The sequence below is a fragment of the Sorex fumeus genome, unplaced genomic scaffold (genome assembly GCF_029834395.1).
Source record: "Sorex fumeus unplaced genomic scaffold, SorFum_2.1 ptg000006l, whole genome shotgun sequence".
NCBI classification, from domain to species: Eukaryota; Metazoa; Chordata; class Mammalia; order Eulipotyphla; family Soricidae; genus Sorex; species Sorex fumeus.
This window is the reverse complement of record NW_026606063.1, coordinates 36,996,308-37,023,271: the sequence shown is the minus strand read 5'-3', so window position 1 is coordinate 37,023,271 and position 26,964 is coordinate 36,996,308. Positions and strand designations below refer to the sequence as shown.

Genomic DNA, 26,964 nt, shown 5'->3' with positions numbered 1-26,964 from the left:
AAAGAGTGAACTGGTAGATTAGAGAGTGCCCTGACTTGGGAGTTGGGGATAGGATTGATAAGATCCCACACAGTGGTGCGCTGGCCAGTTAAGGAGCCTCTCGTGGGACCGCTGCATGAGAGACGTGCACTGTAGCACTGTCCTTCCGCTGTTCAGATGTGCACTGTATCGCTATAGCACTGGCCTCCCATTGTTCATAGGTTTGCTCGAGCGGGCACCAGTAACGTCTCCATTGTGAGACTTGTTGTTACTGTTTTTGACATTTCGAATACGTCACGGGGAGGCTCTGCTGTGCGGGTGGGTATACTTTCGGTAGCTCGCCGGGCTCTCCGAGAGGGACGGAGGAATCGAACCTGGGTCGGGCTTGAGAAGACATGAAATGCTGTAGAGGAACAGGAGATCAGGCCTTCTGACCTGCTGGTGCAATCTGGGGGAGATGATTGGAGGTGGTGGCGGGCGGGAGTGTGATGAGCACAAAAGCAGGGCTGTGTAGAGGGGGAGCTGCTGGCCCCCGGGGCAGGCATTGAGGCTGTGACTTTGTCAGGTTTCAGTTGTATCCTGATGGAGAGGTTTCTGGTAGTTGGAGGGCTGTGCCAGAGAAGGAAGCCTTTGGGTTCTTGGTGCAGGAGGCTCGGGTGGAGGGGAGGTTTTCGGGAGACAGCTGGGGGTGGGGGGGAGCTGCATCCTATTGAGGGAACACAGGAAGTGGCTGTGCTGGGGGAGAGGGGGGTCTGCCTTGAGGCGGTCAGAGGGATGAGGGACACCTCTGGCTTCCTTATCATCCCTGCCCTCTTGGGGAGCAGATAATGGATAAGGAGAGGTTCAGTTTCCTGTTCCCTCTCTCGCAGATGGCCCTTTGAGATCAACATGGACGAGCCATGGCACTGGCATTTTTGTCTGTTATCTGGTCTAACAGACCAGTCGATTGTGGATATAGAGCCTTGGCACTGGGAAGTGTTGTGTACATTTTCCAGGGGTTCAGGATGACGAGACGACTCTCATTTGCTCTTAAATTTCCTGCCCTCTGGACAGTAGTGGTTATTGTGGCTTCTTCCTGCCCCTTTCCCATTTCCTTGCTCATTCCCTCCCACCACTCCCCCTTGACCCTGCTTTAGTTTGGGGGTCATCCACCTAAGCAGTGCTCAGGGATCACTTCTGGCTCTGCGCTTAGGAATTACTCCTGGCAGTGCTCAGGGGCCCATATGGGATGCCGGGGATAGAACCCGGGTTGGCCACATGCAAGGCAAGCTCCTTACTCTTTGTACTATATTGCCCGAGTCCCACCCTGCTCACTCTGAAGTCAGGCTCATCAGGGATGAGAGAAGAGCCCTCTGCTAACACTTAGGTTTCTTCTTGAATTTTGGGATGGTTGACCTTAGAGATTCATTTTTTTGAACGGGAGGTATTTTTCTCCTAGAATCCTGTAGAAAGGAAGAGGGGGGGAACTCTCTTGTACCACTGGCCAGTTATGTGCCTGGGAGCCCGCTAGTGAACCCCTGAGCCTCTCTGGGTCCCCTCCTGTGGGTGTTGGGTTTGGAGGACAGTTGATGGAGACTGGGAGATACCGCACACCCGGCACCAGCCGCTGTCCCTTGCTGTCATCTTGGTCATCATTTTCTTGCCTTGCCTCAACAGTGCTTTGGTTTTGTCTTGTGTTTGATCGCAGACCAGGTGCTTGGGGGTTGCCCTGGGGGACCCCCGTGGGATGCTGCAACCCAGTCTGCTCTCTCCCCAGCCCTGGCTGCACCTCTTTCACAAACCTGATCTGCCAGGTTTTTGTAGGGTTGGTAGCACCTTTAGGGAAAGTTTTCTGGGTCCATTAGTCAGGGGTTGGCTCCTAGTCAGGGGACTACGGGTGTCAGCGGGTAATGTTTGCTTTCTCATTTCCTTCGCTTTGTAGGCTTTTGGGGGTAGGAGGTGGGTGGGGAGAAGGAGCTGGGGCGGTGGGTGGGGCTGCGGGAAGGAGGCGCCTCTGCGCTCCTGGGGGGTTGGGGGTGGGTGGGTGGGGCTGGGGGCTTGTTTCTGGTCCTGGAACGTGAGCTGCGAGGCTGGGGTGATGGCCCCGGCCGTCTGTACGTGCGCGTGTGCGTCTGCCTGTGCGTGTGTGTGCGTCTGCCTGTGCGTGTGTGTGTGTGCGCGTGTTTTAGAGGAGCCTGGGCTCTCACTGTCTGGCCGGGATGCCGCCTCCGCATCCTGACCTGATTCTCATGTGCTGGCGGCTACTCCTGCAGCTGTAGCTCGTTTCGCCAGCCCTCAGATGTGGTCAGCTCGGTTTCTTCCCGGGGCTGGCCTCTGGCCGGGCCACCGCCGGCTGTTGGAGACAGGGGCTTCTGTCCGGCTGGCTCCGCTCCGCCGGCCCATCCGGAGTGCAGAGAGTCGGGCCAGGCATCCAACAGGCTGCCGGGGGCGCCCCCTCCTCCCTCCGGGGCTGGCTTAGGGGGAGGACCCAGCTGCTGGGGGCGTGGGAGGGGTGGCCTGCGTCATTGGGTCAGTGGCCGCTGCAGGGCTGGAAGTTAAAGAGGACATTTAAAGGGGCGCGGTGTTTAGGCTCAGTACCCCTGATCCACCCGGAGTCTTTCCTCTTGCCAGGAGTGCTGCTTCTTTGGTAGAAGTTCTTACTTTGTTAGCATAGTAACAAAGTAACACACTCGCGTGCAGGCTTCCTTCTAATCTTTTTCTTTAGAAGCTTGTGGCCACTGGTGCAGTTTTGGGCTCAGACTCTCCGCCCCCACCTCCCACCCCCCAATTAAAATACACATAGAACAAAATCTGGAGACTGTAGAAGAAAATATCCGCCCTCCACGCCCCCAGCACTGTGCCCCGCTCCCCACGCCTGTTCACACAGGTCGTTAATGCAGTGGAATGCTTCAGTGGGCAATGACTCCAGCGCTGGCTTTTTCCACTTTAGATAGTAAAACATACCCCTTGCCACACAAACCCTCCGAAAGCCTCTGTTTCTGAGCACATTCCATTTGCCTTTCAGTCCTTTAAGACTGTTTCTATGTTTCCTCATTCTTTCTCATTTGTAAGTAGTTACACACCTATTGATACACTGTGAATTCTAATTTATGGGTCATTTCAAACCTGTACTCTCCCCACCCGTGTTTCATATATTAAATAAGCAGTGATTAAGGATGAACACAGGCGAGCTCCCTGTCCACATAAGATTCTGTGGACATCTTTGATACCCCACACCCCACCCCCTACTGCCTCAGTCTTAATATTCTTCACCCCAAGAGGCAAACGGCTACCTTGAAGTTTGTGTCCCTCATTTTCTTGGTTTTTAATCACGTTTAAATGACAGTATTTGTATTTCCTTGTTTTTGCTTTTTTGAGTGTTCAGCTTGGGCTCTGTAGTTGGAGGTGTTGTTTGCACTGCCGTGTTCTGTTGTGTGTGCTGCAGTTGCCGGGATCCTAGAATGTTTGCACAGTTTGCAGCTATGAGCATTATGGGTACATCTCTTAATGCAGTTTCTCTGGAAGTGGAGTTGCTAGATTATAAGGGTGCATGCCTGTTCAACAGACCTTTCAAGACTGTGGTTGTGTTATGCCCTCTGCCAGTGGTATATAAGAAACAGGTGATAGACTGGGGAGATAGTTCAGCGGGTACTATTTGCCTTGCCTTGCATGCAGTTGTCCTGGGACCCATCCGAAACCTCCCTTATGGTGCCCCATAGTCCCCTGGGAGTGGTCCTTGATTACAGAGCCAGGAGTAAGCCCTGAGCACTGTGGATGTAGCTCAAAAACAAAAACAGAGAGAGAGAGAGAGAGAGAGAGAGAGAGAGAGAGAGAGAGAGAGAGAGAGAAAGAAGAAGAGGAAGAAGAAGAGGAAGAAGAAGAAGAAGAAGAAGAAGAAGAAGAAGAAGAAGAAGAAGAAGAAGAAGAAGAAGAAAATTCCTGCCAAACCCACCAGCCCTTGAGATTAAACCTCAATACCCTTTCATGGTATTTAGTCAGTACCTGGTACTGTTATCAATGTTTTTCATATATTTGTTTTTAATTCTCATGACAACACTGTGAGATTAGATATTTTTATTAACCCACAATTTGCAGATGAGGAAAAGGACAGTGAGGTTAACTGTTAACTTCAGATTTACAGATGAAGGAACAAAGCACAGTGAAATGAACGAACTTGCTCAAGGTCACATTGTTAATAAGTGGTGGGGAATCAAACATTTGAGCTACACATTCTTGCTTTTAAATGTTAATGGATGTAATGTAATGTACCGGGTATAAAATAAAATAGAATTTCAATGCAAAGTAAGCTTTGTGTTTTTCTGTTTCTAAAGAAGTTTTTTCTTCACGTGTTTATTCTCCATTCTCTTTTCATGAAGAATTATCCTGGCATTTCAAAACCGTTTCCCTATTGTTGGGGGCTCTTAGGTTATTTATAATTCTTTATTAAAACTTCCAGGAGAATCTTTGGCACAGGTAGCATTTTCATTCTGTTGTTTTATTTTGTTTGTATGTTCTGATGTGTGATGAAGAGTAGAAGCTAAAAAATACCACAGTAGGCAACCGGGAAAGTAGCTCAGTGTTATAGCACAGTAATTTGCATGTACTAGACCCTGGGTTTGAGCCCCTGCATAAAGAATTGCTGTGCACCTGAGAATGGCAGTGTAACCTTGGCAGGGTTACATAATCTCTGTTTGGTGTCCTCGTTACTGGTGAGGCTTCTGTACCTTGCGGGGAGCTTGTGAAGATCGGAGGAACTGAATGAAGGTATGGCGATGAGCGGGATATTAAGCCTCCCCTGTGTATGCTCTCCGAGATTCAGAGAGAGCCTCCTGTGAGTTCCTCCTCTTTCCCTTTCTTCTCTAAAACCACATGAGTGTCTGTTGGTTTAGAGGGCAGGAACAGCCGCAGTCCTGTGCCTCTGCCAGCTATGATGACCTCAGGAAAGCTGGCCTCATTTCACCTCATTTCAGCTTTCCCCAAAGTGTGGCTCCAGCCTCTGAGAGATCTGCTGTGTCTGTCCATTTCATAGTAGGAAAAAAAGAAAAGGTTTTTAAAAGTCTTACCGGGGGCTGGAGCAGTAATACAGCAGGCGGGGCACTTGCCTTGCATGCAGCTGACCCGGGTTCGATCCCTGGCATCCCATATGGTCCCCAGAGCCCTGCCAGGAGTGATTCCTGAATACAGAGCCAGGAGTAAACACTGAGCACTGCTGGGTGTGGCCCCCAAACAAAAACAAAAAACAAATACAAATTAACATGTTTTCTTGAAGGACTGGAGAGATACTGTGGGGGGTCAAGGAGCATGCCTTGCATGCAGCTGACAACTGGTTTCATTGCGGGGGCTGACCGTGTGATCTGTTGAGCATTAGGCGTGGTCATAGAAGCTTCTCTCCAGCCCAGCATTGCACTTGCAATGCAGTTGACAAGAATTGCCAGGAGGCAATTCTCCTGAGCACCCGTTGGGAGGCCCCCCTGCAATGTTTCATTGATACATACACAGTAAGCACCAGAACCAACTCTGTTCCCCCTGACCCAGACCTCACACAGGAACACTTCCCAGCACTAAGCTGAACCTCGAGATTGTCTGCAGAGAGCTGTGGAGAGAGCAGACGTGCACTCTCACCGCTCCTGAGGAGAGCGAGCACGGATCCCTCGAACGCAGTCTCTTCCCCACTCCTGGGTTTATTTCATCAGTAAATCCCAGGAGGGGAGAATCCTCTTCAGAGATGAATAATTGATCGACTCTTAGACAGAAAGGGCCATAAATTCAGCGTGTGTTCTTTGGGGGAGGGAGGAATTGGCTTTGTGTGCAGGTGGAGAAGGGGGAGCCGGGAAGAGGTGGGGGCCACGGCTCCTGCTCTGGAGGGTTGCGAAGCCCAGCCAATGGTGTGGGTGTGGAGGGCAGCCGGTAGGAGTTTCTGGCTGATGAGCTGTCACCACCACCTCCGAGTCCCCTGAGAGTCCCTCTGTGGTTCCCATTCTCGAAGATACTCCCCAGCCCAGTACAGCCAGCAGAGGGGAGGGCAGGCGGAGGCATGCTCTTTCAGGGACAACTTTCTCCTGCCTCCGCGTGTAACTGCTGCTGGCAGCAAGTGGCCCCAGTGAAGTTCCCCCAGAAGGTGCGGTCTCAAGGACTTCCACACTTGCAGGTGCTCAGGAACCACTCCTGGCAGGGCCCGAGGGACCATATGTGGTGCTGGGGGTTCAGACTGAGATTGGCCAGGTGCAAGGCAAGCCCCTCCTGCTGTCCTCTCAAACCCCTCCCACTGCCCTCTCTCTCTGGCGCTGGTTTCCTTCCAGTGTGTTGACACTCTGATAGCAGAGTCCGAGCTGATCTGGTGTTCCTGTCTCTAGCTCGATGGCAGTGCAGACACAGTGAGGCATTTGGGAGGTGAGGAGGCGGGGGTGGGGGGTGTGTGGTGCAGGAGTAGAGTTCCACATTGCTCCAGCCTTGACAGCCACCTTAGTGCTCTGGGGTCTCTTGGAGGGGACCCAAGTCACTCCAGTGGAAGTACCCATTGAGTTCCCTGCAAGGCCTAACCCCCAAACAGACAAAAAACTGGAGGCTGTGCCTGGCCAATGTGCAGAGTTGGTAAAGGATGACTCTGTTGGGCCAGGCACATTGTTTCTCATCTTGCCCTCTACGCTTCCTTCCTCATCTCCATCACCACTCCTCACCCTGTCACTCTGGAAACTGTTTCAGTCAATGATGAAGTTTATGATCACAGATCTGGACTGTGCATTATCCACCTAGTGGGTCCTTAGGATACTGATTTTGTGCTTGGTGGACTGTGCTTTGTGCCCTCCTGCAGAGGAAGTGGCTCTGGGTATGTGCTGTGAGCCACACACTCCCTGCTCAGGCTGCCAGGCCTAATGGTTTCTGTATATGCTAGTCCCACCATCTGGAATTTCTCTTTCTCCTCTCTGCCTTTAAAATACCCGTCAATGTCAGTCTCGTCCCGAAGCTTACATGGAGAGGAAACCTTTGATGTACATGTCCACCTGTCTGGAAAATGGAAGTGATCCCTCCCCTCTGCCCTCTTCCCGCAGGCCCAGCAAAACCTGCTTCCAGGCTGATGTGCATGTTTGTCTACCTGTGTTTCCATTTTGCCTTTAAAAATGTGTGGAGGTTCCTGAAATAGGTAGTTTCAAGCTATTGTTGGGTAAAAAAAAAAAAAAATTCATCCCCAAATTTAGTAATTTTATTATTGAGTGATTTGGCTTCTCTCCGTTTCTTGGTGTCCAGGGCCTCATCTGGGGAAGCCCAAAAGCTAGAGGTAATTCAGCAGCTGTGCTGGAGTCCTTGGAGGACTCTACTCACGTGTTTGACAGGGGATCCACCTGTTGGCTGGAACCGCGGCTGGGACTGTCAGCCTTAACACCACAGTGCAGTGTAGGCATCTTCATGCTGTAGTGGCTGGACCCCACCTCTTAGGGGCCCCAGACAACCAGGCAGAAGCTCTGTTACCTTCTGTGATTGAGCTTTGCAGTGTGTGTCTGCATTTGTCACAGGCTCACCCAGACTCAGCGTGGCGGGGGGAGAGATGGAGGGTTCACCTCTCCATGAGACAGATGCTAATAAGTACATATAGGGGACCAGAGGGTCTGGACCCAGGTTTGATTCCTCCGTCCCTCTCGGATAGCCCGGCAAGCTACTGAGAGTATCTCGCCCACACGGCAGACCCTGGCAAGCTACCTGTGATGTATTCGATATGCCAAACACAGTAACAACAAGTCTCACAATGGAGATGTTACTGGTGCCCGCTTGAGCAAATTGATGAACACCAGGAGGACAGTGCTACAGTGCTGGGGACCAGAAAGATTAAGGTGCTTTCCCAGCATGTGATCCCTGGCACACAGGGTCCCCTGAGCACTGGAAGGAGTGGCCCTGGAGGTCCCTGAGCACCCCAGGTGGCCTGGGTGATTTTCAGCACAGACCCAAGCGGACTGCATCCTTAGACCTTCCGATGGAATCACTGGTCTAGCTGGCCAAGAATCACAGGGAGAGGCTCTAGGGCCCCCTCAACACCACTTGGGAGCTTTCCCCCACCCCTCCAAAAAAGTGCATGTTGGATGGAAGGATCATAGTGACCATCTTTGGAAAATGCAATCTGCCCCACATGCTAACCATGAGATATACACCGATGCTGTTCTTTAATTCTGAAGGCAGCGAGCATGGAATAGGAAGAAGAGTTATAGCTGGAAGTCACTCTTCAAGCTTGAAACAGATTATCAACTAGAAAGAAGACTCTGTGTGTGTGTGTGTGTGTGTGTGTGTGTGTGTGTGTGTGTGTGTATGTGTCTGTCTCTATGTCTATGTTTGGCAAAGGGACTTGGGTTGTACAAAGAGTGGCTTTAAGGGACCACTGTCAGGTTGTGCAGTTGAAAAGTGTACACAAACACAGATGCCCGAATCGGGCAGACAGGCAGGAAGGGGAGGAGCCAGACAGGGAACACTTCATTTTAGGATTGTTCAGCTCCGGGGACTGAGTGTGTTGGAAGAGCGGATGATGTTTGTGTTGGGAACATCGGAGCCAGCAGGAACACTGGCCAAAACAGAGCTGGAGAGGGGGAGGCGGGCTGAAGGGTTTTCAGTTCCAGTCAGACAGGCTGACTCTCAGTGGGCTGCAGTGGGTTCCAGAGACTGGAGCCGAGCTGAGTCAGTCAAGATGTCAGAGAGCAGCAGATGCTGAAGCGCCCCCCGAGAGCAAGCCCAGGAAGATGGGGTGTGCAGGGTTTCAGAAAGGACCTGAACAGCCTTCATGCCCCTCCCGCATGGTCTTGCCTCCCTGTGAGATGTATGTCTGGTCACCTTTTGAAAACACCTCCTGGGTGTTAGGGGGACCAGGTTTAGTGCATTTTGTTTGTTTGGGTTTTGGGGTGGTGCTCAGGGGCCTCCTTTGAGCCATCCCCCTGGCCCTTCTTTGCATTTTAAAATGGTATCTCATAGGTTTTATGAAAACTTCATACATTAAGTTCTTCTCTCACAAACTTGACCTGTGTTCTAATTGCACTCCTTAGGACCACCGGAAGAAAGTCTAGTTCTTTCTCCCGACAGCTGACCTTCCTATGGTCAGAGGCCATCCTGGGTTTTGTCTTCTCCGAGTCAGAAGAGATCGGTCTCTCTCTTTGTGTTGGTCTCCTCTGTGTCCTCAGAGAAGGAGCAGCCCAAAAGGGAGGCTTATGTTCAGCTGGGCACAATCCTGGTCTTTGCTGCCTCTGCTCCAGGCCTTGTTCTACTCAGGCGGGGACATTCAGAGGGGAAGGAACTATTTTGCAAACCTAATCGGTTACCAACACACAGACACACAGCACACACAGACACGAATAATGCAGACATACATTACACAACCAAAATGTATTGCTTATTTTGGATTATAGTAAAGAAGTTTGGGGAGCAAAAAAAAAAAAAAGCCTGGGTTGTAAAAGACTAGTTGAAGCTGCCAAATCACAATCTATGAGTGTGCCAACAGTCTTTTTAACTCTTCCCATTCCTAGGACGTCTTTATTGCTGCCACTGTTCTGTGCTTCTCCCATTTTTAATTTGTACACAGAGGATTTGGGAAACCAGGTAGAGGACCCTGTGTTTTGTCTGTTTGGGGGCCACACCCTCTGGCTCCACACTCAGGGATCACTCCTGGCGGTGCTCGGGAGACCATATGTGCTGCCAGAGTTCGAACCTGGCTGAGCTGTGCGCACGGCAAGCCCCATACCATATCCACTGTACTGTAGCTCTGGCCCTGTGGCCTCAAACCGCTCTTGGCAGACCCTGAGGGAACTTGAGCATCTTACAGCCTGAGTTGAAACTCCAAAGGTCGGTAGGGGCCTGGGCAGGTTAATGCACAAGAAGGAAGTGACAGATTCAAGCAGTTCATAAATCACCCTCCACCTGGCCATGTTTTCAGGAAGGCATTGCCGAGGGAGGAAGCGGGGTGAGGCAGCAGTCCTGGAGAGATGGTGAAGGCAGGGTGAGCTGCAGCAGGATGGTACTGCTGACTTCGGTGGCGTGGCTCTCCATGAATATGGGAACATCACGTGGATTTAAATTTTTTAATGTTGTCAAACAAAAATCTCACTGTTTCTAGGCCAAACAGAGCCGTTGTGTGCAGTTTGGAGTCTGGGAGCTGGCAGGCCAGTGAAGGACCTCTCAGATCCTGTCACAGAAGCAGTAGGGGATGGCATCCATGGCTGATGGCTTTTGTGGAATCTAACTTTCTCAGTCTCTTCCTTTCCCTCCTCGGGAATCTCACCTGGACGGTAGTACTGTGGACTGTTTCTCACCTGGTGGAACATTCTGTATCCTCCAGGGCTTCCTGCCATAACTGTAACCCCAGAGTCGCATCCCTGGGTGCTGAAGGTCGAAGTGAGTTTCTTAAAAAAAACTCCCTACCAGTTGGTTTCCCAGTCCTCATTTCTGATGTCTGAGACCACTTTCTTCTCTGGGGCACCCAGACACCCAAGCGTCGGCCTGGCCGTTGGCCTTTTACTTGTTCTTAGCACACACGAAAAGTAACTTTTAGAATCCGTTTTCATTTGGTCTTGACCATTTGGGGACACCTCAGCTCAGTTGACATCCCTCTTTCTGACACTCTGACTCAGTGCCTCCCTCCCACCCTCTTTAGCCCAGATGTCCTGCTCCCGACACTGTTAGATAAATTCGTGCTGCTTGTTCCTGTTTCTTCTGGGCTCTCTTGCTCCTTTGGTCTCTTGTACTATGAGCCCATAAACGTTTGACCACTCCCCCAGGTTTGCTGGCTAGCCAGGCTAGCCGTGGCATTCACACTAGTCAGCTTCTCAGGAGGTGGGAGAGGCATGCTGGTGGCCCCCTGAGGGGGAGGGAGAAGCAGTGTTCCTTGTTCTCTGGAGGGCGGCTGGGGGAGGGGTGGCTCTCGCTGGGCTGGGCTGGGTTGTGATCCTGCAGCAGCTGTGGGCGGGAGGCACCAAAGTCATTAAGATTTTGGACCTTGTGTGGAAGGAACTACCATCTGGTGGGGGAGGCAGCTGCTTAAACAAATACTCGTAATGGCATGTGATGAGTGCAAATAAAGACATGTACAAGGTGTCGTGGGAACCAGGGGAAGGAGCCACGGGCAGTTCTGCCAACTAGGTCGGGGAGGAGATACCGCCGAGCTGCTGCTGGATGGATGAGCCAGAGTGGCCTCGCGAAGGGGCCAGAAGGGTGTTCCGGGCAGTGAGCACTGCATGTGCAAAGTTCAGAAGGGCTTGTTGGAGAAGTGAGGGTCCTCTGTGGCAGAACTGGGGCAGTGGAAAGGGATGAGGCAGAGCCACAGGCTGAGAGCCCTGGACATCTCTCCCGGAGTGACCCCAAGTGCCAGGACCACTTTGGAGTCAGCGATGACTATGTACAGTCGCCTGGGGAGCAGCATCGGGCTAATTACCTATTAAAACACTGACTCGGGGCTTGAGCGGGCTTGAGTGTTAAGACAGTGGGTAGGGCGTTTGCCTTGCACGCAGCCGACGCGGATTCGATTCCCAGCATCCCATATGGTCCCCCGAGCACTGCCAGGGGTAATTCCTGAGTGCAGATCCAGGAGTAACCCCTGTGCATTGCTGGGTGTGACCCAAAAAGCAAATAAAATAAAATAAAATAGAATAAAATGCTGATTCTTGGGAGTCAGAGAGATAGTACAGCAGATAAGGCGTTTGCCTTGCACACAGCTCACCTGGGTTTGATCCCCAGCATCCTGTATGGTCCCCCGAGCACAGAGCCAGGAGTGACCCCGGAACACTGCAGGGTTTGACCCCCAAACAACAACAGCAAAACACTCTCTCACCTCTTAACTTTTCATTTATAAACACTTTTACTATTTTTTGGTTTTTGAGCCGTGCCTGGTGGTGCACAAAGGCTACTCCTGACTGACTGCTCTGGGGTTTTTCCTGATAGTGCTCAAGAGATGCCAGAGATTGAACCCAGGGCTTCCACATGCAAAGTGCTCCAGCCCTTTGAGCCATCTCCCTGGACCTCAGCTTTTAATTCTGTGGAATTTTAAGGCTGATAGAAAAGTTACAAAAATGGTACCTGGAACTTCCCCTACCTAAATCATTTACATTTTGCCTTATTATCTTTTTTATTCTATGTGCATTTAAAAAAATTATTAGTGAAACACCATGAGGTACAGTTGTAGACTTACAAATTTTTGTGCTTGGGTTTCAGTTATACAATGATCGAGTACCCATCCCTCCACCAGTGCCCATTCTCTACCTCCAGTGCTCCCAGTATCCCTCCCACCCCTCATCCACCCGCCATCCCACCCTGCCTCTTTGGCAGGGCATTCCCTTTTGTTCTCTCTCCCCTTTTGGGTGCGTGGTTTGCAAAAGAGGCATTGAGTGGCAATCATGTTCGTTTTTATAGTCTACTTTCAGCATGTATCTCCCATCCTTGGAGGATCCTCCCAACACCCTTTACTTGGTGCTCCCTTCTCTATCTAAGCTGCCTTTTCCCCTAGCATGTGCGGCTGGCCTCCAAGCCATGGAGTGAACCTCCTGGTACTGATCTTGACTATTCTTGGGTGTTAGTCTCCTATTTTGTTACCTTATATTCTTCTATGTGCATTTTTATATGCATTTTTTTCGGAACCACTTAAGGTTAAGTTGAAAATGCCTTGTCCCTTTACCTTAGTACTGTACTGTTTGTGTGTCCTAACTTTAGGTATCTTGACCAAAGTCAAGAAAGTTGATTTGGGACATCATCTTTGTCCATATAAATGGTCACGGTTCTCCAGTTGTTCATCGATTTGCAAGAGCGGGCCCAGTAACGTCTCCATTTTGAGACTTGTTGTTGTGTTTGGCATATCGATTATGTCACGGGTAGCTTGCCAGGCTTTGCCTTGCGGGTGAGATTGCTCTTGGTAGCTTGCCAGACTCTCCAAGAGGGGCGGAGGAATCGAACCCAGCTTGGCTGTGCTGGCTGCATGCAAGGCAAACGCCCTACCGCTGTGCTATCGCTCCAGCCTGTCCATGTAAATACATTTCATTAATGATGTATTTTATCACTCTTTTCCTCTATTCTGAGATATAACTTGTGTGTTTTGCTGGCTCTTCTACCTCTAGTTTCTTATAATCTATAAGAAATGTCTTTGAATGTTTTTGTTTTTCACAGCCAGGGGTGCTCAGGGCTAACTCTTGATTCTGTGCTCAGGGATTACTTCAGGCAGTGCTTCGGGAATCAAAGGTGGTGCTGGGAATCAAACCAGGGTCAGCCACATGCAAGTGCCTTAATCTCCTTGACCCCTGTTTTTGAGATTTTTGAAGAAAATAATTGGTGTGCTTTCTAGCATGCCCTTTTGTTTGGGTCTATCTGATCTTTCCTTGCGAGACTAGATTCAGGCTGCGTTTTGGCTGAAGGCCTGAGTGAGTGATGTCATGTTGTTTTGGTGTATTACTATATATAAAGCGGCACGTGATGGTTTGTCCTGATTGACATTGATGGTGACATCGATGATTGCTAAGAGAATGTCCACCAGACCTCACCACTATAAAGTCACTATTGTAATTTTCGAGACAGTGTTTTGAGGCGTTAATCAGTTTAACAATAACTCACATTCTTTGGAGCAATAGCACAGTGGGTAGGGCATTTGCCTTGCACGTGGCCGATCCAGGTTCGATTCCTTTGCCCCTTTCGGAGAGCCCAGCAAGCTACCGAGAGTATCTTGCCTGCACGGCAAAGCCTGGCAAGCTCCCCGTGACATATTTGATATGCCAAAAACAGTAACAACAAGCCTCACAATTTGTTGTGAGACATTATAGGTGCCCGCTCAAGCAAATCGATGAACAACAGTGCTACAGATAGTTTTGAGGTGTGTGTGTGTGTGTGTGTGTGTGTGTGTCCCTGCCTGCCTGTGTGTCCATCCCATGCCTCATTCATTGACTTTCAAAATCCAACATTTCATATCAACTTTTTGTTTTGTTGATTTGGGACCATACCTAGTGGTGCTCAGGTATTACTCCTGGCTTTGTACTACTTCAGGATCATTCCTAGAGGAGCTTGGGGGGCCATATGTGATGCTGGGGGCGGGGGTGATGTCAAACCTGGGTCAACTGCATGCATTTCAAGCACCCTACCCATTGTACTTCCTTTTGGGCCCATTTCTTGTATGATTTTAATTAATATACTTTGTTGGTAAGGTAAGGTAAAGGTAAAGGCCCTCCCGTTGATCGTCGATTTGCTCGAGCGGGCCCAGTAACGTCTCCATTGGAGACTTTGTTGTTACTGTGTTTGGCATATCGAATACTCTCGGTAGCTTGCCGGGCTCTCCGAGAGGGGCGGAGGAATCGAACTCGGGTCGGCCATGTTGGCCGCTTGTAAGGCGAACGCCCTACCCGCTGTGCTATCGCTCCAGCTCCGCAGGAATCAAATCCCAGACCTTACATATGCAAGGCACTTGTTCCACTACTGAATATTGACCCTGGATCCTCCTCTCTCTCTCTCTCTCTCTCTCTCTCTCTCTCTCTCTCTCTCTCTCTCTCTCTCTCCCTCTCTCCACACACACACACACACACGTGTGTGTGTGTGTGTGTGTGTGTGTGTGTGTGTTTTAAATTATGGCTGGTTGGTTTGTACTTTGGGTTGGTCACATCCAGCAATACTCAGGGTTACTTCAGGACTCTGCACTTAGGAATTATTCCTGGCAGACTCAGGGATCCTATAGGATGCTGGGAATCGAACTCGGGTCAGCCACTTAGGAGGCAAGCGCCCTATCTGCTATACTATCTCTCCAGCCGCTCTCTATTTTTTTTTTTTATCAGTATTCGACTGTAAGGAAAGTAGTTCCTTTCTAGTGGGATGAACTTTTGCAACCTCAGTTTCACATTGCCGTTTTGGCTTTTGATGTGTTGAGCTGGACCCTCCTGGCCGTTTGCTCTCGGTCACCCCTGGACCCCTCGCACTCTCAACTGTGTGCTCCCTGTCAGTGTTGGTTGCTTCGGGCTTGGGGGGAAACCTAGCTCTTCTTGTCACTGGAGCAGCCAGCTTTGTGCAGGGTTAACGCTGACACCAGTGCTGCAATTTGTGTTAATTAAACCCCATTCAATATTTATGTACACACAATGGAATATTGTGCCTCTGTAAGAAAGAACAAAAATCATGCAATTTGCTGCTGCATGGCTGGAACTGGAGAGAATCATGCTGAGTGAAGTGAGTCAGAAGGGAAGGGGTAGCCTCAGAGTGATCTCCCTCCTATGGGGGCTTTAAAGCTACATAATAAAGGAGCAACAAATGGCTAGGGGCTAGGGAACTGGAGAGTTGAGCTGGTGGGGGCGAGTGGGGGGGTGAATGGGAGGGGCCTTGGGACCTTGATGGAGGGAAGTGAGGACTCTGGTGGAGGGTGTGGTGGCAGAATGGTGTACGCATTGTGGAACTGTCATCCATAGTATTGTAACTCGCAGTGCCCGTTGATAATATTGTAACATAGGGTATTTTCATAAAGATTTTTCTTTTTCCTCTATGAAGTTTTTTTAAGGCCACATTCCAGTGTGAGCCAGCATCAACATGTTCCCGGAGCTCATCGTTGTGGTCACTGGTCCCTAGGGCTGAGAGTGGGAGCATTAGGTTGTGGCCAGCTCCCGGAGCTTGGGCTGGGCTTCAGTGAGGAAGAACTGTGTGCCTTGCCTCTTTGCCACTCTGGCTGTCTCTTGCTGCCTCGTACCCCTTCCTCCCCATCCCCCTGTGCAGGGACAGGGCTGCTTCTGCCTGGGCACGACCCTTGGCTTCGTGGTCCTGTGCCCGGCTCACTCTTTTTCTCCAGACAAAATACAAAATCAACAGGAAATCACCAGGGTCCTCGTGTCCCTTTTTGGTCTTCACCTCGGAAAGACTTTTTTTTTTTTGCATGGTTTTAACACATGCTTGCCTTTGAGGTAACTGCCTTCTAGTGAGATCAATGGAGGCCTTAAGAAAGTAGGAGCTTAGCATGATACTTTCCATGTAGTGCCACTTGTATGTAAATATACTGGGATTAGTGGTACTGGAGAATGGGCACTGGTGGAGGGATGGGTACTCGATCATTGTATAACTGAAACCCAAGCACAAAAAATTTTTTTTTTAGTTTTTATTAGCGAAACACCATGAGGTACAGTTGTAGACTTACAGATTTTTGTGCTTGAGTTTCAATTATGCAATGATCAAATACCCATCCCTCCACCAGTGCCCATTTGCCACCACCACGGATCCCAGAATCCCTCCCACCCGCCATCCCCTCATCCCACCCTTCCTCTGTGGCAGGGCATTCCTTTTTGTTCTCTCTCTCCTTTTGGGTGTTGTGGTTTGCAAAAGAGGCCCAAGCACAAAAATTTTTAAGTCTACAACTGTACCTCATGGTGTTTCACTAATAAAAATTAAAAAAAAAAAAGTCAGAGCTGCATTCAGAATTATGTGTGAGGCTCTCTTCAAGGCTTGCCTTCTGCTGGGAGAGCCAACCCAGAGGAGGGGCTGGAGGTCAGCGGAGGCAGAGCTGCCGGCAGAGGTCTCCCCAGGAAAGCAGGGTGTGTCTGGGGGGTTGTGTCTGAGCCATGCAAAGTGGTGGGGTGTGGCCTTCGTGGAACGTCGCAGCTCATCTTGGTTTCTCCCCCTCTGCTCTCTTCAGACAGGTGCAGAGCTCAGCCCGGTCGATGGACCTGTTCCAGGTCAGATGGACTCAGGGCCAGTGTTCCATGGGGACTCGCTGCAGCTGAGCGCCTCCGGGGCGCCCGTCAATGGTGCTAGAGAACCTGCCGGACCCAGTCTGCTGGGCGCCGGGGGTCCGTGGCGAGTAGACCAGAAGCCCAGCTGGGACGCTGCCCCGGGCCCAGCTCACACTGCTCGCCTGGAAGATGCCCACGACCTGGTGGCCTTCTCGGCGGTGGCCGAAGCGGTGTCCTCGTACGGGGCCCTTAGCACCCGGCTCTATGAAACCTTCAACCGTGAGATGAGTCGCGAGGCTGGCAACGGCGGCAGGGGCTGCTCTGCCGGCAGCGAAGACCTGGACACGCTGCAGACGGCGCTGGCCCTCGCACGCCATGGCATGAAGCCCCCCAACTGCAACTGCGATGGCCCGGAGTGTCCCGACTACCTCGAGTGGCTGGAGGGGAAGATCAAGTCCGTGGTCGTGGAGGGGGGCCAGGAGCGGCCCCGGCTCCCGGCGCCGCTCCCTCCGGCGGAGGCTGGCCTCCCGGCCCCCAGCCCCCAGCCCCGGCCCCTGCTCAGCGCCGACGCCGCCCCCCAGGTCCCTCCCCCAGAGGGGCTGCCCCTGTCCCAGAGCGCCCTGAGCATCGCCAAGGAGAAGAACATTAGCCTGCAGACCGCCATCGCCATCGAGGCCCTCACCCAGCTCTCCTCGGCCCTGCCCCAGCCTTCCCACTCCACCTCCCAGGCCCCGGGACCCCTGCCCGAGGCCCTGTCCCCTCCCGCCGCCCCTTTCCGAAACCCCCAGTCCTACCTCCGGGCTCCCTCATGGCCAGTGGTCCCCCCCGAAGAGCACCCGCCCTTCGCTCCTGAGAGCCCCGCTTTCCCGCCCGCACCTCCGAGGACGGAGTTCTCTGACTCTTGGGGCACCGACACCCCACCAGCAACCCCCCGCAACTCTTGGCCCACGCCCCGCCCGAGCCCCGACCCCATGGCCGAGCTGGAGCAGTTGCTGGGCAGCGCCAGCGATTACATCCAGTCAGTATTCAAGCGGCCCGAGGCCCTGCCCGCCAAGCCCAAGGTCAAGGTGGAGGCTCCCTCTTCCTCGCCGGCCCCAGCCCCGGCCCCGGCCCCAGCCCCGGCCCCCACCCCTCTCCCACCGCCGCGAGAGACCCCCCCGGGCGGCCCGGAGCCCAGCGCCCACCAGAAGGCCCAGACGGCGCTGCAGCAGCACCTGCACCATAAGCGCAGCCTCTTCCTGGAGCAAGCCCATGACACCTCCTTCCCGCCCCCCACGCCCACAGAGTCCCCCACCCCCGCCCCCGCCTGGTGGGCACCCCCCAGCTCCCCTGCCCCGCGGCCTCCAGACAGACCCCCCAAGGAGAAGAAGAAAAAGCCCCTGGCCCCGGCCGGCGGCCCCGTGGGCACCACCGAGAAGGCCGCCCCGGGGCTCAAGCCCAGCGTCCGCAAGCCCGTGCAGATCAAGAAGTCGAGGGGTCGGGAGGCCCAGCCCCTCTTCCTGCCCGTGCGGCAGATCGTCCTGGAGGGGCTGCGGCCCCCTGTCTCCGATGATGCTCAGGCGCCTCTGCCTGCCCCCCTCCCCGCCTCCCAGGGCCCTTCTCTCCCCCTGCCCCCAGAACCTTCTCTTGCGCTATTTGCACCTAGTCCCTCCGGGGACAGCCTGCTGCCCCCTACTCAGGAAATGAGGTCCCCCAGCCCCATGGCCGCCCTGCAGTCAGGCTCCGCCGGCCCCCTCCCCCCTGCCGACGACAAGCTGGAGGAGCTCATCCGGCAGTTTGAGGCCGAATTTGGGGATAGCTTTGGGCTTCCCGGCCCCCCGTCTGTGCCCGTTCAGGACCCCGAGAGTCAGCCAACGTGTCTCCCGCCCCCCGAGAGCCCGTTTGCTACCCGCTCCCCTAAGCAAATCAAGATAGAGTCTTCAGGGGCCGTGACTGTGCTGTCCACGACTTGCTTCCATTCCGAGGAGGGAGGCCAGGAGGCCACCCCCACCAAGGCCGAGAACCCGCTCACACCCACACTCAGCGGCTTCCTGGAGTCACCTCTGAAGTACCTGGACACGCCCACCAAGAGTCTGCTGGACACGCCGGCCAAGAGGGCGCAGGCAGAGTTCCCCACCTGTGACTGCGTCGGTAAGTCACCCGCGGGGTGGGCGGTCAGGGAAAGGAACGGGAGGGCAGGGGTTTCTAGAAGGTTCTATCGTGTGGCTGTGGTGGGCAGAACTCAGGAGCGAGCTCACGGGCTGACAGGAAGGACGCCGATGGTGATGTTCTACGGTGAAGGCCACGACGGTGGATGGCTGTTCAGTTGTGCGGAGGTGGTGGCAGCTGCCGTGGGAATGCCTGCTTGGGGGAAATGTGGCCCCGCTGAGAGCTGCAGGGCTATAATGTAGAAAGGAGCCTGCTGCAGTAAGGGAAGGGTTTGGGGTTCAAGAGAAGGCGGCAGGCCTGCTGTGGCTGGCCTGTGGTTGGGAGGGAGGAGGACTGTGGGGAACAAACCTAAAGGCAGCGTGGGTGGCCGCAGGAGTTGGGCTTGACCTTGTAGGTACCAGTGAGCACCTGGGGCTTTTCATGTCAGTGACCATCTGTCTTTTGGTGCTTCTGAAAGATGCATGTTGAGGGGAAGAGAGATGTGGTTAGGGCCATGGGAACCCAAGAGTGAACCCTTGATGGGGGCGTGAGGGGGCGGAGCAAGAGAAGACCCCCATGCCCCACGGGCGGTCAGACAGTGACTGGGAGCTTTGGGCTTGTCAGCATCCACGTGTAGATGACGTGGAGGGGATGGGCCCTTTTTTTTTAATTGCTTTTTGGGTCACACCCCACAATGGGGTTACTCCTGGCGGTGCTCGGGGGGATATATGGGATGCTGGGAATTGAACCCCGTCAGCCGCAAGCAAGGCAAACGCCCTACCTGCTGTGCTATCGCTCCAGCCCCAGTGGGCCCAGTTTCTGCAGGAAGAACAGGCAGGCTCCGGGTCCCTCTTGGCTGAGCCCTCTGCAGTCTGAGGTGCGGGGTGGGGTCGGGGTTGGGGGGGGGGGTCACCAGTGCTTGGGCCCTGTCGGCTCTGCCTTGAGTCCAGGCTCCAGCCGGCTGTCTAGGGAGCCTTGTGTACAAGATCGCTGTGTGTCAGATGTGGACAGAAAGGCCCACATGGATGCTGGCACCGAGCCCGTGGAATTCTTGTGACTTGAGGGAACACAAACAGGTCTTAGAAGCAGGCTGTCCCCTCTGCCTGCTAGAAAGTGTTATTGTAGGGTTCTGGTGCGAGTGCTTGCTGGGGGCTGGGGTGTTCCCACCATTCCAGGAGGGGCTGGGGCCTGTCCTGCCCAGGCTGTCTAGCCACACACTCCTGGGGTACAGAGCAGAGGTGTGTGAGGCAGAGGCGTCCCCCCTTGTTGGGAACAAGCAGAAGTTGGTCCCTGCACGTGTTTCTGTCTGGGCGCCACTGACTTGTCTGTCCTGGGAAACGCTTATAGGCCTGCTGCCGGCTTGTGGCTCTCCTAAGGTTTGCTGCCTCCCCGGTGTCTGACAGTCCTTCCTGAGGCTCCTGTGTTCCCCAGGGTTCCGGTTGGTTATCTGTCCTGTCTGCCTTGGCTCTGGTTCCTCTTCCCCTCCAGGCAGTAGGAAATAGCTTTACCTTGTGTGTTGATCCAGAGCAAATAACCCACTTTTCGGATTCAACAATATAGCTGTTACATTTGGTCAGGCTTGGTTTTTGGTCACACCCAGTGACGCTGTGGGCTACTCCCAGTTCAGTGCTCGGGGGTCCATGTGGTGCCGTGGATGGAACCTGCCTGTCTGTACAGCTTGTGCCCCAGCCCTTTGAACCATCTCCCCGGCCCACAAACGTGGATTTTAATTTGCATTCTAATTCCATCACTTCTTTCCTCATTTATTAAGTGAAAATGGTAATAGCATGCCCCTCAGGCAGGGCTGCTTGTAAGGACTGAATTAACACGTGTCAAAGCACTCCCCAGCCTAGTCTGGCACTGAGGAAGCCCTCAGAGAGTTGACTGTTACCACGCCTCTCAGAAGCAGTCAGGCAAGAAAAAGAAGTAAAAACATCCACTATAAAAGGAGAAAGGTGTTGGCTACTAATTGCTCATCAGTTATTGATTGCTTCGTTTGGTCCTAACTAGGAATCCCAGTGAAGATGAAGAGAAAGTGTCCCTCTCTGGAGATTTGTGATTTACTGGAGACAGACGCGCATTTGGGATCTCTCTCTCTCTCTCTCTCTCTCTCTCTCTCTCCCCCTCCCTCCCTCCTCCCTCTTTCTCTCTCTTCCTCCCTTTCTCCCCCTTTCCCTCCTTCTCTCTCTTCTTCCCTTTCTCTCTCTCTCTCCCTCCCTCCTTCCCTCCCTCTCACCCTTCTCTCTCTGTCTCTCTCTCTGTGTCTCTCCCTCCCTCTCCTCTCTTCCCCTCCCTCCCTCCCTCCCTCCCTCCCTCCCTCTCTTTCTTCCTCCCTCCCTCTTTCTTCCTCCCTTTCTCACTTCCCCCTCTCTCCCCCTCTCTCTCTCTCCCTCCCTCCTTCCCTCCCTCTCACCCCTTTCTCTCTCTCTCTCTCTCTCTCTCTCTCTCTCTCTCTCCCTCCCTCTCTCCATCAGGCTGGTCACCCGAATGGCAGGAGGTGCTTTAGCAGGGCTCTGAGAAATAGAGTGAGCGTGGGGGGTAGGGCCAGGACAGAGAGAAGGTGGACACTCCCGTCTGAGGAATGCATGAGCATAGTCTCAGGGGCAGCAAGGAGCAGGCTTGCAAGACCTAAGGGGTGGACGTCAGCCCTCCGCAGCCTGCATTCTTCCGATTTGAAGAGTTCTCTGGGCAGAGAGTAACTGTCAGCTGGGAGCTGGTGAACGGAAGGAAGCACAGTTAGTGACAGGCAGCGTGAGGGAAGGCATCCGGGCTGTGCAGGCCTTCTGCGCTGTGGCCAGCGGGCAGAGGTGAGCGGGAGGACAGGCCTGACACCCCCCTCCAATCACTGATGGCTTCACTGTGTGCTGTGGTTGACCCTAAGACTGAACCAGGAGTTGGCATCACACCGGCCTGTGTTGTCAAGGGGTAAGTTGTGTGGTAACTTGTGGGGAAATGCTTCGGGGAGAACGGACAAGCATGGTACACAGTCATCGCCCCTAGGTTAGAGGAAAGAGACGTGGAGGAATGGTGGTAGACTGTTCAGGCTACGGCGATTGGGTTTTCTATCACGGGATGTGAGTTGTGTTGTCAAGAAAGTGTGGCCGAGAAGTAGAGTGTGGAAGACGGACCAATGAAGGGTGTTAACTTTGTGACTGCAGAGCCCCGGGGAAGCTGTTGCAAATAGTAGTAACAGTGATAGTAGCAGTTGCGCTGTTCTGGGCCCAGGGCCAAGGGCGTCATAGTCACCCAGTCATTTAATCCTCCCAACTGTTTATATGAGGCAGTGCGTTTAGATTTCGTTTATTTTGGGGGGGTCACCTGCGGGTGCTCAAGGACTATCCCTTGGTGCTTGGGAGGTTGCTCCTGGCAGTGCTTGGGGGACCTGGGACTGAACCCAGGGGCCCCACAGGCAAAAACATGAGCCATTTCCCTGACCCAGTAGTTTCATTTAATGGTAAAGAGAGCAAGGATCGATCCGCCAATGAGCTGGCGGTGATGGATGTGAGATGCAATCCTCCGCAGTTGCTCTTCCAAACCTCCGTGCCAGATTGTGTTGGAGAATGTTGAATGGGGACGTGAATCCTAAGTGAAACAGTAGTGTTGGGAGTGAGTGGGGCCAGTGAAGAAAAGGATTTGCTTGCAAACAGTCTATGGAGGTACCGGGAAAGTGCCACCGTCTTCTCCAGAAGTGTTATCTGAAAAGACTTTCCGTGGGCTGGAATGGCAGAATTTGTCCCCATGAACTCAGGCTCAGGACACAGGGCAGGAATAAAAGGCTGCCCACTCCGGGATTAATGTCAGACGGGTGCCGTCTCGTGTTCCAGAAACTCAAACCCATCCCTGGTGGACACGGAGGTGCAGATTGCAGGTCGGTATGCAGAAGAATTTTCCGTTGAGGTTGTCATTGAGAGTTCATAATAAACCATTGTTGACAAACTTTGAAAACAACTTTATAATAACCTAAAAATGTCATACAGCATAGCAAGAAAAGCCCAAGAGTCCACTTCTGGTGATTTGTTGTCCTTTTTTTTTTTTTTTTTTAACCAGACAAAGGCCCAGACACCAAGAGCATTGTTTTGCCTTTGTACTAAGGCTTCAGCTTCCTTAAGCTTGTAAACTTGTTTTCTGAATCTGGAAACAGCAGAATAAAAGGCAACCCCCCCCCGCCCCCCCTCCCACTATCTATGTAAAAGACATGAAGGAAATGCCTCACTCCAAAAAGATCTGTATATGTTTCTGTCAGTATTGTGGGTATTGGCATATTCCTGAATATTTTGAGGCACATGTTGAAGGTTCCCTCACTGCCCCAAAACCACCCTACGTTGTCAGAAATAGGATGGATACTAGGCTGCCATGACTATTGGCCACGCCCTGTCTGTATTTTATTTGTTCTCAGAGAAGAGGAGGGGAGCCAGTTCAGGACAGAGACTGTGTCCAGATGACTTTTTTTTTTTTTAATTTTTATTAGTGAAATACCATGAGGTATAGATGACTTTTTAGTGGGAAAAGCTCCTTTGAGATCCTGTGCTTGCGATTCCAGAGATAAGGAAACAGGCCTGTTGACTTTAGGGCTTGTCCTGATGTTTCTCAGGAGCCAGTTGGGTCCACACACAGCTGGAGACTGTAAACCACAGCAAAAGAGGGAGATTAGGAAACAGCTCGCAGGAGGGGGGGGGGCGGGGTTCATAAAAATGCTGACTTTTTTTTTTTAATACAGTTGATCATTCTGCCTTAAAGAAATAATCAGGGACCAGAGTAATAGTACAGCCGGTAGAGCATTTTCCTATCTGGGTTCCATCCCCAGCATCCCGTATGGTTCCCCTAAGCACTGCCAGGAGAAAATCCTGAATGCAGATCCAGGAGTAACCCCTGAGCATTGCCGGGTGTGACCCAAAAAGCCAAACAAACAAAGGCGTAGAAATTCAGAGATATGAGGAAAAGTGGTACCTTTGCCTAGAACATGCTGAGAGTCCCTGTGAGAGATGTTGCCTGGCACATCACTGGTTGCAAGTGCCCCCCTCTCCCGTCCCCCTCCCCCAAGCTTTGGTAACTTCAGTATAGACCACAATTCTGCATAAGAACACAAAGACTTAGCTCTGTTTACTTCGTGTAGAGTCCGTTTCCTGTTATTGGTTTTAGTTGTTGAGCTCTACATTGGAGCTGCTTGGGGAATGCTCCCAGTTCTGTGCTCACGGATTTGCTTCTGGTGATGATGGTGGCTGGGGGCCGGGGGGGGGGGGTGGGGTGGGGGGGCAATCGGGAACCAGTGCTGGGAATTAAACCTCTTGCCTGCAAAGCGCGTGCTCCAGCCCTTAGCGCTCTCTCCAGCCTCTATATCTCATCGTTTTCATGAGAATGTATTTCTCTCCTGCTTGCAGTCAGTTTGAGATGAAGAGGAGCATTGTCTTCTACATATGCTTTTTAGACAGTAGAATATTTGGGCACTGATCGAAGAGTGGGGAATCTGCTACGAGGGTCAGAAAGAACTTCCTCGAGGAGATGATATCTGATCTAAGTTTCAGGGATAAGTAGAAGTTCAGCAGAGTAATAGAAGGAGGAGGGTTCCAAGCAAGCGAATAGGAAGGTTATAGAGATGGAAAACTGATGAAAAATCATGTGAAGACATGGTGATGAGAAAACACGGAGAAACAGAAGTAACTTCTGATGTGATCAGTGTATTCGGCGAAAGTCAGGGAGTGGCTGTAGAGGAGAGTTTCAGAGGAAGAGAGGATGATACCCAAAGTGGAGAAACCAGTTTGCAGGCTTGGGCATAGTACAGACAAGAAATAATAGGTGTTTAAACTAAGAAAATGACATTGAGTAGGAGGGAGGAGAGGGCGGATGTGAGAAAGAATTTTTTTTTAATTAATGGTTCCAGGCTAGAGAGATAGTACAGGGCATAGGGCACTGGCTTTGTGACCTACCCTGGTTTGATCCCTGGCATCACATTTGGTCCCCTGAGCGCAGAGCCAGCAGTAATCCCTGAGCCCCACCAGATGTGGCCCCAAAACAAAACAGAGCATTTGAGGGGGGGGTGGGAAACACTGGTTCCATGACCAGCTGGATGTAGGAGTCAGGGAGAACATGCAACCTCAGGTGACCCTTGAGGTGAGAGGTTGGGTGGGTGACCAGGTGGGTGGTGGAACCATTTACCAGGATTCAGAAGTTTGGACTTCTAGGCTTGGAGGTGTCCATGCGTGTCTGGATGGCTCTGAAAGCTGAGGACCTTCGGCAAAGTGAGGGCAGTTGGAATTCTGTACTGGCCACCTTACCATGCTGAATATGTGCATCAAGAAATGGCCTGAGAATGGGGCATGCTCATATACAAGGGAGAAGAACTCAAACAGGCTGTGAATATAATGATATGGAAAGAAACAGAAAGGGCTCAAGAACCAAGAGCTCAGTACTGAAGAAAAGTCAGGCTTCATTCAGGCTGCGTTTTTCTTTGTCTTACATTACTTGCTGCTTTACATGGATGTGTCTTTTCGGTCAAGTCCCAGGTTGTTTAAGAACAGAAGTAAAACAGCAAGTAGGGTACTTACTTGCCTTGAATGTGGCCAACCCAGGTTTGATCCTCAGCATCCCATATGGTCCCTCGAGTCTGTCAGGAGTGATCCCTGAGAGCAGAGCCAGGAGTAACCCCTGAGCATTGCCGGGTGTGACCAAAAGAAAAAGATAGTACAGAGGCAGTAGTAAGGCACTTACTTGATCCCTGGCACTGCATATGGATGGGCCCCCGAGCACTACCAGTTGTAGCTCAAAAAACAAGCACAAAAGAGTAAGAGCTGAAGTTTGTATTTCAAAAGTATCTAGACTGGGTGCTGAGTATATGTTTAGTACAGCCTTTTTGGTTGACTGGTCAGCTTTATTCTTCCTTGTTGTAAAACTCTACTAAGATGTCAGATTGGCCCTTACCTGTAGTCTTTGTCATCTGTGAAGGTGCTCATTCTCCCAGCCTGCCACACCGCCCCCCCATGCCACCACCCATGCCACTGATAATGACCTGAAATTTTAGTTTTAAAAGAAAGGGGGGGGGGAAAGAAGTAGTTCATCTGGCAGACCTGATCCAGGGTGGGAGGGACCTCACCTCTACCTGCCTTCTGTGAATTTGTGACTGCCAGGAGGGGCTGTGCTAGTAGTCAGTGGTTGGTTGCCATGGAGGTGGAGTCCAAATAGTCATATGAGCTTAAGCTGTTCTGCTTCAAGTCCACTAAAATTACAGCCGGAAACGGAAGCATTATATAAGATTGTTTGGAAAAAAGCAGATAGTACGATAAAAAAAGAAACCTCCGTGTGAACTTGACACCTATGCATTAATTGCATACCAGTTAGCAACCTTATCTCTGTCAAATCAGAAAGAGAAGAAATCCTTTCACCTATGACTGAACCTGGCCTTGAGGTGTTCCCCTTGGGAAAGTGTGGATGCCATTGTGGGTGGGCAGGAAGCTGTAAGGTGGGTGCTCCGTTAGGAAAGGAAATATCCAGGGGCCTGAGTGATAGTACAGCAGGCAAGGTTGCTTCTCTTGCTTATGGCCGACCTGGGTTCGATCCTCGGAACCCCGTATGGTCCCCTGAGCCCTGCCAGGAGTGATCCCTGAACACAGAGCCAGGAGTAAGTCCTGAGCACTACGGGGTGTGACCGAAAAACAAAATAGAAAGGAAGCATCCTTTTCCCCTTAGACAGTAAGGAGTGATTTCTTGTGTTTAGGGCTGGAGCGATAGCACAGCGGTAGGGCGTTTGCCTTACAAGCGGCCAACATGGCCGACCCGAGTTCAATTCCTCCGCCCCTCTCGGAGAGCCCGGCAAGCTACCGAGAGTATCTCGCCCGCACGGCAGAGCCTGGCAAGCCACCCGTGATATATTCGATATGCCAAACACAGTAACAACAAAGTCTCCAATGGAGACGTTGTTACTGGGCCCGCTCGAGCAAATCGATGAACAACGGGAGGACAGTGACAGGACAGTGACAGTTCTCTTGCTGAAAGTGAAAAAGGGAAAAGAAAAAAGCGTCTAGAGCCACATAACTAGCATTTTCTTAAAAATTGTATTTTGCTCTCCTGATGTCAACCCCAGAACTTTCTACTGCATCTTTTAGGGAGGTAAAAACAAAACAAAAAACACCCTGGGGGGTGTGGGGGTGGGGATGGGGGGTGCGCTGGGAGGGATGGGGGCATGGGGGGGCATGAGGTGAGAAAACAAACAAAAAATCTTCACTTCTCATTTCTGTTCCTGTTGCTTCAA

At 52.1% G+C, this 26,964-nt stretch overlaps 1 protein-coding gene across 2 annotated transcripts in view; it reads left to right on the top strand.

Annotated features, from left to right (window-relative positions):
• The window catches only part of TET3 (tet methylcytosine dioxygenase 3), a 109,016-nt gene that overhangs the window by 41,975 nt on the left and 40,077 nt on the right, over positions 1-26,964 (top strand). For both annotated transcript variants that reach the window (XM_056125718.1, XM_056125728.1), the window contains exon 4: positions 16,559-18,725. In XM_056125718.1, the coding sequence (XP_055981693.1) occupies positions 16,559-18,725 (2,167 nt within the window). The remainder of the gene's footprint in view (positions 1-16,558; positions 18,726-26,964) is intronic.